At 53.7% G+C, this 11,881-nt stretch overlaps 3 protein-coding genes across 3 annotated transcripts; 2 read left to right on the top strand and 1 right to left on the bottom strand.

Annotated features, from left to right (window-relative positions):
• Positions 1-97: 97 nt before the first annotated feature.
• On the bottom strand, positions 98-1,945 carry HER10_EVM0007190 (histone acetyl transferase HAT1). Its single transcript, XM_035476754.1, has 3 exons — positions 1,712-1,945; positions 1,377-1,652; positions 98-1,318 (listed from the first exon to the last, which is right to left on the bottom strand). Exons 1-3 carry the CDS (start codon positions 1,728-1,730, stop codon positions 171-173), a joined length of 1,443 nt encoding a protein of 480 aa, XP_035336200.1. The 5' UTR covers positions 1,731-1,945; the 3' UTR covers positions 98-170.
• Positions 1,946-2,373: 428 nt separating this feature from the next.
• On the top strand, positions 2,374-4,428 carry HER10_EVM0006395 (ZIP Zinc transporter). The gene is made up of 4 exons (XM_035475981.1): positions 2,374-2,714; positions 2,842-2,858; positions 2,938-3,918; positions 3,976-4,428. Exons 1-4 carry the CDS (start codon positions 2,682-2,684, stop codon positions 4,160-4,162), a joined length of 1,218 nt encoding a protein of 405 aa, XP_035336125.1. The 5' UTR covers positions 2,374-2,681; the 3' UTR covers positions 4,163-4,428.
• A 3,320-nt stretch (positions 4,429-7,748) lies between these two features.
• On the top strand, positions 7,749-11,867 carry HER10_EVM0006003 (WD domain-containing protein). Its single transcript, XM_035475601.1, has 5 exons — positions 7,749-9,636; positions 9,692-10,287; positions 10,339-10,701; positions 10,760-11,108; positions 11,169-11,867. Exons 1-5 carry the CDS (start codon positions 9,169-9,171, stop codon positions 11,412-11,414), a joined length of 2,022 nt encoding a protein of 673 aa, XP_035336086.1. The 5' UTR covers positions 7,749-9,168; the 3' UTR covers positions 11,415-11,867.
• The last annotated feature ends 14 nt before the right edge of the window (positions 11,868-11,881 follow it).

The following is an 11,881-nucleotide window of genomic DNA, read 5'->3' as shown; positions in this document are numbered from 1 at the left end:
AAGCTGGCCGTGGCCTTCTTATGTGGTATCAACCCGGGCCGTAGCCGCCGTAGCCAGCGCGCAGAATTGCAAAGAGATAGTAAATACACTCCAAGACCACCCATGAACTCCATATCCCAACCGAACCATCCTCACGTCCTTTTGGGCCTCAACGGGAGAGATGCAGCACGCTAGGCGCTCTCAACTCTGACCTTCTTGGCCGCACCCTGCTCCTCACCGTCGTCCACAGACTTGCGCTTGCTGCCGGTGTCCTCGGCGGAGGAGGCAGCCATGTTCTTCACCCAGCGAGCGTGCCAGTCAAGAATTCTGGCGTATTCGAGCTCGACGCTGACCAATGCCTCGTTGAGCTTCTCTGAGCGCTCTGACTGGTCCAGTTGACCCAGCACATCGGCGTTCTGCCTGTACAGACGCTGCTTCACAAACAGCTGCCACAGACGGTACTGATGCTTGTCCTGCTTGGTAGGCGTCGGCTTCTTCTCGTCGCCGAATCCTACCCGGACAGACTCGGGAAGCTGTGACATTGTCTGAATCTCAATCAGGCGCTTGAACTGACGCTCGACGATCTTGGTCTTTTGACGGAGGTCTCTGAGAAGCTCCTGGTCCACTAGATCCTTGGGTACGGTGCCGCTGGGAGGGCTGGGGATAGCAATGCTCGTGTTGATCTTCACCTTGCTGAACTCTGGCAGCGCCCGCAGGAAGGTGATATCAGCCAAATCGCGCATGTCATCGAAAGCCTCGTTGGGATCCTCCACAGTCAGCTCTAGGGTCTGCGGGTTGTTGTAGTAGTGCTCGAAGATGGTCTTGTAGAGGCGGGCACCGATGCCCTTGCCCTGGAAAGGCGGCAAGATCAAGAACTGTGACAGGCGAGATCGGCAGGGCAGCTCCTCCAGCAAGTTGAAGTCCTCCTTGGGCAGATCCCACTCGGATGACGGCGGCGTCGGCGGCCGGAAACAGAAGAATTTGTAAATGGTTGAGTAGCCGACAAAGGTGTAGGAAGGCTTGTCGGAGGTCTCTGGGCATGTTTGCTTCCTGTACAGGAAGAATGTAGTCCAGCGGTTGGCATCTTCGAGGACCTTCCACGGGTCCTCCTCGTTCTCCGGATCGCGAGAGACATACGAGCCACCTTCGATAAACATTGGAACCATAATCTCGACACGGGTGACGATCTGACGGACAGCAGGGTCCGCAAGGCTTCCCTTCCACACCTCATACGTTCCATCAGGCCCCTCGAAGCTCGAGTGTAGACTGCCGGGCGGGGTCCAGTCGGCGGGTTGGCTCTGAGCACTTGTGTTGAATTCGCGGGCAGGTTGGAAGGCCACTGCCATGAATTCACGGTTAGCGAAGTGTTGTGTTCGCGCTGGAGCAGCGTGACTTACCCAACGGCAGGTGCTCCTTCAAGGTCGCATCAACGTCCGCCGCCTCAGTCTCTCCAACAGACTGGAACTTCTTGCCGTAGGATATCTGGACATTGGGGCGCATGTCGAAGGTGCGGTAGCGCAGGTTGATCTTGAGATCCTTGTATCCAAAGATGCGCTCATCATCGCCGAAGATGGAGTACGTAAACTTGGGGTTGAATGTGGCAATCGTCTTCGTGGCTCCGGTAGCAGGTGCGATCAAGCTGATGTTCAGCGATTCAGTGGCGTTGGCCGACCCTATGCAGCATGTCAGCGATCGTTGCGACGATGGGATACGAGGAAGTTGAGATTCATACACTCGTCAGTCTCAGCCATGGTATCGATAGAGGTGTGGTGGGAAAGACGATATTGTGAGTATTCTGCGGCGTTCTTGTGCGAATAAGGCAGTATTGCGATGGATAATTCGTCGTCTCGCGGTTACAGTAAAAGGCGCTCGAGGTTTTGTTTGTTTGTCGAGGTTGACGTCGAAGGTCGATCGAGAGCTTCTTTTTTTGCGACGAAATCAGCCTCGGGGGAAACGCGCAGTCTAAAGCAGTGTCGCGACGAGACGCGCCTCTAAGTTAATTGAGCCCCGCTGCAGTTGGATTGAGTGGTTCAAGACAGTCGAGCCCTCTTGGATCAATCGATTCGAAGGGCGCTAGTACCTAAAATGCCTTAGCTCTGGTCTATCCTCGCAGCAGCCGCAGAAGGAGCAAGCAGCAAGCAGCAGGAAGCAGCCACGGGAAGGACCCACAGGATTACGACATGGGGTGACAAGGCCCAGAAGGGGTGGGGCCTAGAGCCTAGGTACCTACGCAGTAATAGAGGGGAGGTTCAAGGGCATCAAGGGGTATCACAGAAAGCGAGCAAGCAAGGAACCTTGGAAATGCCAATGGAAATGTCTAGCGACCAATGATGTTGCGCCCGCTGTCCTGGTAGGTGCGCCTTCCATTGGGAGCCAGCTCAGCTCCCCCAACCTCGACGATAATTCTCCCTGTGCACTCCTAGCTCTCAAATTTAAACCTAAAGAGAGAGAAAGGGCAAAAAAAGAGTCGAGGGCAGAAGTTCCAGCAGCTCAATCTTTTTGGCCATCTGCCGATTTCCCACCTCAGCCAACCGCGCCAGAGCTGCCGTCGACAATTGAGGGACTTCAGACATGCTGGCGTGATCCAACAAAGCCTCGACCAACCCTCTTCCACTCTCTCTTCTTGCTCTTCCCTCTCAACCGTCCCTCTCCAATTTACGCATACGCCGAATCGCAGTCGGATCGACGCTCTCTACCCCAGTATGGGAGGACTACTGTTGCTGCTCTTGCTGAGCGTACGTACCCTTATTCTCTTACACCAACCTTACCTGCCTTGTCGTCGGGTAGCTTCAGCTCCCAGCCAGGCGGTAGACTTTAGAAGGCTATGCATGATAGAAAGCTAACAAATCATCTTCGCGATAGACGGTCATGGCCTTGGCGTAGGTTGCACAGGCGATGCTTGCCCCCCAGCCTTCCGAAACCTCCGTAAAACTGACGACGTATCCCGCGATTTCCCAGGTCCTTCTTCGCCGGCTCACTACCACTCGCGATAACCCTCACACAGTCGCAACTTCGATTGATATCGAGCGTGGGAGTTGGTATATTGGTCGGGACATCTATGATTGTGATCATACCCGAAGGCATCGAAGCTGTCACAACCACCGGCGGGCACTCGCACAGCAAGAGGAGCTTGGTGGATGGGGCTGGAAAGCAAGGGAGGCCCGCTATTCGATGGGTGACAGACGCAGGAGATGTGCCTCAGTTGGTAGATACTACCAAATCTGCGCGGACTGTTGAGGAAGAGTTTCATGACATTGGCCGTGATGCGGAATACACTGTAAAGCTGCACAGTCGGGAGGAGCAGGACGAACATGGCCACGAGCAGCCCCCGGCAGCCGCCCCCGGCCCCGAACCTCATCACGACGAGCCGAAGCACGAGAACGAGGTGCCGACCTTCTACATCGGCCTGTCCATGATCCTCGGCTTCGTCCTCATGTATCTCATCGACAGGCTGCCCCGCCACGCAGCAGGCGGCAGCGGATCGGAGCCTCAGATGCGTCACGTCAGCTTGGATAACCTTGGCGGTTCATCGAGCGTTGGCGACGAGGAAACGGAAGGCTTCCTCGGGTCTCTTGCGCCTCCACCAAAGCAATCTCGAAGTCTAGCAACTACCATCGGTCTGGTGATCCATGCCGCAGCGGACGGCATTGCAATGGGCGCGTCCACGTCCACGTCAAACACCAAGTTGGGACTTATAATATTCGTCGCCATTATGGTCCACAAGGCGCCAGCAGCATTTGGTCTGACGTCGGTGCTTCTGAAGCAGGGTTTGTCCAAACGAACGGCGCGAGGACATCTCATCGTCTTCAGCCTCGCCGCCCCTTTCGGAGCTCTTAGTACCTGGGCCATCATCCGAATCTTGGGCGGTGGAAATTTTGAGGGAGAGTCTGGTCAGTGGTGGACGGGTATGCTTCTGCTCTTCTCAGCAGGAACGTTTCTGTAAGTTTGGACGACAGAACACGGTTGAAGCGTGAATAGCTACTGATGACTTGCCAGGTTTGTTGCGATGCATGCCATGCAGGAAGACGGCAGTTCTCCTAAGCACGAACACGGCGGCATGAACGGCTATTCTGACGGGAATGGCACACAAAGAGGCCAGCAGCGGCCGCAGATGCGTGATACTTTTGCGACAGTTGCTGGCATGCTCCTGCCGCTTCTTACCCAGTTTGGACATCACCACTGAACGATTGCCTCTGCGATTGACAAAGATTCCTTGTATCTCGAAAAAGGAAGAAAAAAGGCGTAATGTCGGGACCTGTTGTACGAGTAAATCGTGGCACCAATAGGGCTAGGGCCTTCTGATACATGACGATGATGATTGTGTAGAATTCTATAACTTTTGAGTTCGTCTCTGAATCTGGAAGGAAATAAGTCCAGATGATGTATTTTAGGAACCTGTACAATTAGATCGGCCAGAAGCGCCTTCGAATCCCCATAGAACGCATGGCAGTCTCAAAATTTCGCTTCGACGCGTTCCAGAAGCTGCAGTTCCGAGTCGAGTGGCTCGGGACCAATTTGAACCTTTCGAACTGACCCGTTGGTCCATTGATCGGGGCCGAGGAGCGCGGCCTAGGTGTGCTATTTTATTGCTAATGCTAGGTATCGCTGGCGCGAGGATGGGAGGGGCCGGCTCGACGGGCGCCAGGGAAGCCCTTGTCGACCGAGCGTCCAAAGTTGAGCTAGGTTTCTGGTCGGGGTGTTTCAAGTTCGTACGACGACCTTGGCTCCAGCAAGGCGCTCATGGCGCCGCCTCTTGGCCACCGGGTTGGCTCAAAAGGATTGACGGTCCTTGGCATCGCATTCGCTTGTCCTTGTCCGAGCCAGGGCGCGGAGAACCCTCAGCGGCGGAAAGAAGCAAATAATATCCGTACTGGTCAAGGTTCCTGTGTAGTAGGACGAGTCGGGGTTGAGAGAAGGAGAGGTGTCCGCAGCGTCAACGTCGAGGAAAAGATCTGCAAGGCTGAACGCTGCATTTGGATCACTACGCATCTCTGGTTTGTTGTTCGTTTCTTCAGGCCCAGATCATCCCATGAGTAAGCTGACATTGCCTGTCCTCCCATTATTGAACAATCCGATGTTTGAGAAGCAAGGAGGACTTGAGTTTCGAGAGAGTGAACCCCAGTGGGCCCGAGCGCAAGAGGATAACTGCACCCCTTCGCTGTAACGTTGAGGTAAATCTGAAGCATCTGAGCCGCCAGTGTCGCAAATGGATGGCCCTCTACAGCGTAGAGAGGAGAGACTATTGCTGCCGCCTGCGCAGTTGCTGCCCACAATTGGCCAACTCCTTCTTGCAACTTTTCTCGGTCGCAGTCAGCGGACAGTTCAGATGCAGATTTGCTTTTCGGCCCCATGGGACATATGGAGGTAAAAGTTCCCAGTATTGATTGTATCGCAACCATGCTAGTCGGATCGAGAGATAGACTTGAGGAACGCGGGACCAACAATAGGGCCGCTCCCTTACAGGTAGATGGTTTAGCGGGTTCTCTTGCTGGCAAGTCAACCGTGTCCCGTGCGCTGTCGCAACGAACTGCCTAGTCTCCGTCCGCGAACGTGAACGAGTTGTTGTGTCCGTATTCGTAGTGTTGTTGTGTCATTGGGTTCGACAATGAGCAGAGAAAGGGTCAAAAGTCGTCTCTTTTCCAATCGAAAAAGCACTTATCCATAGGCCAGAGCGCCGTCGCATGCGCATGGCTGCGGTGGAACCTGGGCGGATTTATGAGTCGATAGTTGCAAAGAAACACTGAATATGCGAAATTGGCTATTCCTGCAAGACCTTGGAAGACAACATCCCAGACAATAGTGCCGACTCTCAGGGTTCAGAGATGGGAGGGCGGCTGTGGCTGCCCTCCAAGACCGGGGAGAGACGCAGCGAAGTCATTTTTCAGCTTACACGCCAGACTCCGTAACTCCTCCATTGCGCCATTGCGCTTTCCCCATCCCAAGTTGAGAGAGAGGTGTGGGAACTTGAAAGAGCAGAGGGTACGGAGTACCTGGCAAGCCAATAAGTGAGTGCGCTGGGCGACTCGGGCCTGTAGAGTGAAGACAGACTCGTTCGCAACTTTGACATGAAAGAACCGATCGACGTCACGAATACCCACTACGGTGCCTCCCAAGTGCAGACGAGGTGGGCACTAGTTGGTGGCATGTAAGCGCCGCTAACTCGGACCCTGCAGGCCACCCCGGAGGGCAGAGAGATGTGGTTTATTGTTTGCGGCGACTCCAAAGAATGTGAGACGTGCTCTTGACTCTCTCTGTCAGCTGGTCTTGGTTAGCCTGTAAAAGACAATAGACCCGAAAGTCAGTCATGCGTAGGTATGTACGGGCAATGATGGTCTTTGAAAGTCGGGGAAGTAGTGACAGCGTCTAAATGCCCGATCGCGACCAGTGTTGAAGAATGAGTTTGTGGACTTCCTTCCGACCGCATTCGAGCTCTTGCGTGGCCATAACGGGTTGACAGAATCGGCAAGCCAACCGCCAAGGCCCACGAGAGAAAGTTGATAGTTGCCGAGACTGCCCACACCGTCATTACTTGTTCGTTTGTAGAGCGTTTTCAGAGCCCGTTGAAGGCTGTCATTCCAAAGCCGGAGGTAACAAAAGTGATGACAGGCTTGCCCCAAATGTCAATATCTAGGTGGTCTAAGACGAGCGGCCGATGTTGGATGTTCCTATGCAAGACAGCGAGCGTGGGCGTTCGTGTAGCTGGCAGTGGTTTCGCTGGTGGGCGAAAGTGTTGTGTGCGTGTGTGTGCGTGTCCGTAGCTTATTCGTAGTAGTACATGGACAAGGTGTGCCGGGGTGGTGTGCCTCCGTAGACGATGTGCGCTTTGGGTAGATTACCAGGCCGGCTCTCGAGTGTCAAGTGTCAGAGCTGTAAAGGAGGGTTGGTGTCAGTTTAGAGAAGGAGAGCACGGAACGAAACAGCGCTAGAGAAAGACCCAGAATAAAAATCTGTTTTGTTTGGGAATCATGAGCCTGAGCCTGAGCTTGAGCCTGCGTCGGTAGCTGAAGAGAAAGAAATCCATATTGACGGTAGTCGTGTTGGTGCAAGAAAGGAAGCGGTGTGAGATTAAGTAGGCATTGTCTTTGTGTAGGTGATTCAACATGAGACGACGTTTCCCTCCCCTCTCGTCTATCTTAGAGGCTTGCTTGATTACCTACCTAGGTATACGTCAAGTCGAAAAGAGTGTTGTTGGACTTACTTGTCTTGTACGAAAAGACGAGAGCTCTTTGTACCCTGGTCGGGTGTAGAGTACCTAGGTAAGGTACAGGTAGGTAGGTAAAGTAAGGTGAGGTACCTACTTACCCGGGCAGTGAGGACTGGCTGCGACAAGATCAATCAATTTCAATGCACCTTCCATCCATTCTTCGCCGCCCCTTCTTCTCTCCCTCTTCCGTCCATAGGGTGTCTCTGTGTGTCTCGCTCTCTCGCGGTTGGCATGCCGGGTCCATTATGTGCCACCTACCAAATCAAGATGGTCAAGTAGTAACCCGTCACTCAGGTCCGTATACAGAGTAGGCTGTAACTTTGGGTTTACCATGTTGTATCCAAGTGGTGAAAGAAGACAAAGAAAGACGAATGCACCGTGACCTGGGTGGCACTGGCACTTGCACTTGGTCCCGCGGTCTGCTCCTTCCAATCCCTCCCCAAAATGCTCTTTACAACCGTGGAAGGCGCTGTACCTCGTACCTGCGTACCTACCCTACCTTTTTTTCTACCCACATCGTCTCGAGCCCAGGCCTTCTTCGGCGCACCTGCTCCTAGCGCGGTCCCGTCGCGCCCCCCTTGCCCTTCCCGTCCCGTCCTCTCTGCATCCTCCATCCTTTCCTTCCCCCGAAAACCAGGGCCACCCACCGCCTCCGCCTTCGCCTTCACCTTCACCTTCGCCTCTCAGGTGCGTTCCACCGTCACATTGCTTCCAGCTTGGTTTATTACCTGCCCATAGCCAGGTACCGTGCCTTTCAACTTGGCTCTGCGTCTTGAGTCTTGACTTTCTCTCGATCTCTCCTTCCGATTGCACCAGCTCTGCCTTTTCTTGGTCTTGCTCGTCACGGTCTCCAAGTTCCAACTTCTTTCACCCATTTCCTTCATCTTGCCTTCCCTGTCCGGAACACACACCCATCCCTCCCTCCCACACCCATCCACACTCTCTCTCTCTCTCGCAGAGGCGTACGGAGTAGACGTGCTCAGAGTCAGTCTGTCTTACCTCAAAGTGCCCGGGCCTATCTCGTCCCCCTCTCCTCCTTCACTCCCTCTTCCCCAAGATCCCCAATCCCGGCCTACAAACACTTTGCAGCTGGATTTCTCCTCTCCAATCCAATCCCATCCCTTCTCCTCTCTTTCTTCCCCCCTCCTACCCATCTTTACCATCGCTCCCTACAACGACAACCACCAAAAAAAGGCGAGAGACATTACATTGCAGGGAGCTGCAAAAGGCATTTGGGCGTCAATCAAGCGAAATCCTCCGATACCACCAAACAATCCACTTTCTATTGAGTCGCCCTGGAGCATTCCACTACAAGGTCCAAGACGACCCACGCTTTCCGCTTGACACCTCCGATTGTTAAGCTTCCCGTCTCCCGCTGGCCCCATACTCCGTACACATACAGCACGCACGCTATTCACCACCGCTGCGGCACCGCCAAATAGAACCTCCCGTCGTTCCAAGTCGACTTCCGATCCAGGAATCGACCACCTTCAACTTTTCCCACCCGACGCCGCCACTCCCCCATGGGAGACATCCCACCGCCTTGCCCATACGCATTCGCACGCAATACCAAATATCGTCGCCCAACCGAGTCATTGCCGTCATCCGAGTCGCTCGAGCCCGTGAGACTTGCGCATTGATTTCCAACGTGCAAACGATTTGCCATCACCCCCTCGTACCGTCGTACAGTCCTCGCCTCGACAGACTCGGCGGATATTGCGTTGAATTCACACTGACCAGGACTTTTTTCTTCTCTTCTTTCCCATCTGAGCTGTCGCGCCGACCTGGTCATTTAGAGTCCACTGGATTTTCGATTATAAATGAACCCTCGGTAACGACTCCGCGTACTACGAAACGGCCTCCGAGTCCACCTACGTTCGACGACCGCATCAAGGGAACTTCTCTCGGCGAAGTCTCATTCACCTACGAATACTCTCTCAGTCGACGATAATTTCAAGTACGATTGCTTCATAACACAAATCATCATGGCAGGCTACAACAATAGACCACTGAGTTTCTCCGAGAGAAGGGGGAGCATGCTCAGCGACGACATGACGCTCAACACTGGATCCAGTTCCAGCAGCACCAGACTCGAGAAGATGCCTCAAAGGCCGGGACACATTAGAGGACCGCCCACACCCAGCATGACTACTCCTGCTGCAGACTTCGACCAGCAGTTGACGGGCTCGCCACCTCCCCCGCCCACACCAGCTGCCTCGCCAGGCCCCTCACATCATCAACTCGACTGGAGCGATGCCGCCGATGACGAAGATTTCTTTCTTGCCAAAGTGCGCCATCACTTCAAGAACTCTGGCGGTCCTCACCGTACTCGCCTCCTGGCCGATCTTCTGAACATGTGCACAAGTCAACAGCTGAGCTTCGTTCACCAGTTCGTCAGCCCTCTTCTCAAGAAGGATCCATTCACGAGCCTTCCAGATGAGCTGTGTTTACGCGTAAGAAAGTCCCAAATCCCCAATTGGTTCGCTTTGCTGACTTAATCTACTCAAGATTCTCTCCTTCATAGATGACCCCAAGGTCTTGGCTCGTGCCTCGCAAGTATCCCGGAGATGGAGAGACTTGTTGAGTGATGACATGACGTGGAAGAACCTTTGTGTTAAGCACGACTACGGCAGACGCCTCTCTGAAGTTGCTTCATCGATGGGCAGCGGATCTCGACCTGGTGCTCAGCCTCTATGGGGAGACGACTACGCCAGCAGCAGTTTCCCGGGTGCGTTGCCTATGACGGCTCACGCTTCTGGATCCCGTAGTCTTGATGGAACCGGCAATTCAAGACCCAAGATGAGGTCTTATAAATCGCACTTCAAGCAGCGATATCTCGTCGAGGCCGCCTGGAGATCCGGTGGCACTTCCACCACCAGGAACATCACTCAGGAAGGTGGTGTTGTTACGAGCTTGCACTTGACACCCAAGTACATTATCGTGGCCCTTGATAATGCCAAGATCCACGTTTTTGATACCAAGGGCAACCAGCAACGCACGTTACAGGGCCATGTCATGGGTGTTTGGGCGATGGTTCCTTGGGATGACATTCTCGTCAGTGGTGGCTGTGATCGTGACGTGCGAGTATGGAACTTAGCTACAGGGTATGTTGACCTCAAATGGTACAGCAGCTCTAGATATACTAACTTTGCCAGTGCTTGCCTCCACACGCTCCGTGGACATACATCAACGGTTCGATGTCTGAAGATGTCTGATGCAAACACGGCGATTTCGGGCTCGCGCGATACGACGCTTCGAGTATGGGATATTCGCACCGGTTTATGCAGAAACGTTCTTGTCGGCCACGGCGCTAGTGTTCGATGCCTCGAGATCAAGGGAGACATCGTCGTATCAGGCAGCTACGACACCATGGCGAAGGTCTGGAGCATATCCGAGGGCAGGTGCATCCAGACGCTCCAAGGTCACTTCAGTCAGATCTACGCCATTGCTTTTGACGGCAAGAGAGTTGTCACTGGCAGTCTCGACACCAATGTCCGCATCTGGGATCCAAGGACAGCGTAAGTGCACTGGATTTCACAGGTTTTTGTTCTGTTTTGGCATGCTAACCAATTTCAGTGAATGCCTGGCTATCCTGCAAGGTCACACCTCCCTCGTGGGTCAGTTGCAGATGCGTGGAGACACCCTCGTTACAGGCGGCTCAGATGGCTCAGTGCGAGTTTGGTCACTGGAGAAGATGTGCCCCATTCATCGGCTTGCGGCTCACGATAACAGCGTGACCAGCCTGCAGTTTGATGATACGAGGGTCGTCAGTGGTGGAAGTGACGGCCGGGTCAAGATCTGGGATCTGAAAACAGGTCACCTGGTCAGAGAGCTCATTGCTCAAGGAGAGGCAGTCTGGAGGGTGGCTTTTGAGGATGAGAAGTGTGTTGCTCTAGCTTTGCGACAAAACCGTACCGTCATGGAGGTAAGCTGTCGTTCTTTCGGAAATTTTGGGTTGTTGTCGTTGCTAACCAAGATTACTAAGGTGTGGTCCTTCTCTCCTCCGGAAGATGTTCTTTACGACCGTCCACTCTCTCTTCAACAGCGAGTCCTTCAGGAAGCGCCCAACCGACCCTTGAGCGCCATGCAACTCGACTATAGACAAACCCAGCCCACCGTCGCTGGGTCCAGTCGAGAAGCTGCTGGAAGTCAAGATGTAGACATGAGAGACGCTGGTCCTTCCACAGCCCCACTTCAAGGCGGTAACAAGACTTTCTTCCATGACGACTAGATGTAGTTGGCCGTACATGGAAGCCTCCTGCTTGGCTAGCTAATGGCTTTGAACGGCGATACGGATTCGGTCGCAGGTGCACTGAACAACTGCGTTACCATGGCATCAACGAGGCGTTGCGGTTTATTTGGTGATTGACGAATTCACACACGTCATGAAACGGCCATTTTCCAGAAGCTCCCCAGCCTAGATTGGGGTAGCTTGAGAGATAAAGGTGTCGTTCTTTTGGAGTTGGTCAGGAAGCATCATGTGCATTTCAAAGGGTGGCCAGCATGGGTTTGACAGCATTGGGGATTCAACTTCAGTGGTTTAATTGGCGACAATCGGAGAACTCAGATTTCAGGATGCGAGCTCAAGTAAATTTGAGCATGCGGTTAGCCAAGCCAGACCTTTAATATACCCCGAGGTAGCGTATCATAGAGTTATATACCGCCTCAGAACAGGTGTGATGGACTTGCGGCTTGAGG

The sequence above is a fragment of the Colletotrichum scovillei genome, assembly GCF_011075155.1.
Source record: "Colletotrichum scovillei strain TJNH1 chromosome Unknown Contig00003, whole genome shotgun sequence".
NCBI lineage: Eukaryota > Fungi > Ascomycota > Sordariomycetes > Glomerellales > Glomerellaceae > Colletotrichum > Colletotrichum scovillei.
The sequence above is the reverse complement of the archived record's forward strand: the minus strand, read 5'-3'. Positions and strand labels throughout refer to the sequence as shown.

Excerpts from the sequence above, each read along its gene's own strand:
- HER10_EVM0007190 (XM_035476754.1), bottom strand. Across the intron at positions 1,319-1,376 it reads GAAGGAGCACCTGCCGTTGG|TGGCCTTCCAACCTGCCCGC; the intron begins GTAAGTCACGCT and ends AATTCATGGCAG.
- HER10_EVM0006395 (XM_035475981.1), top strand. The coding sequence starts at position 2,682 with ATGGGAGGACTACTGTTGCTGCTCTTGCTGAGC. Across the intron at positions 3,919-3,975 it reads TTCTCAGCAGGAACGTTTCT|GTTTGTTGCGATGCATGCCA; the intron begins GTAAGTTTGGAC and ends ATGACTTGCCAG.
- HER10_EVM0006003 (XM_035475601.1), top strand. The coding sequence starts at position 9,169 with ATGGCAGGCTACAACAATAGACCACTGAGTTTCTCCGAGAGAAGGGGG. Across the intron at positions 10,288-10,338 it reads GTATGGAACTTAGCTACAGG|TGCTTGCCTCCACACGCTCC; the intron begins GTATGTTGACCT and ends TAACTTTGCCAG. Across the intron at positions 10,702-10,759 it reads ATCTGGGATCCAAGGACAGC|TGAATGCCTGGCTATCCTGC; the intron begins GTAAGTGCACTG and ends AACCAATTTCAG.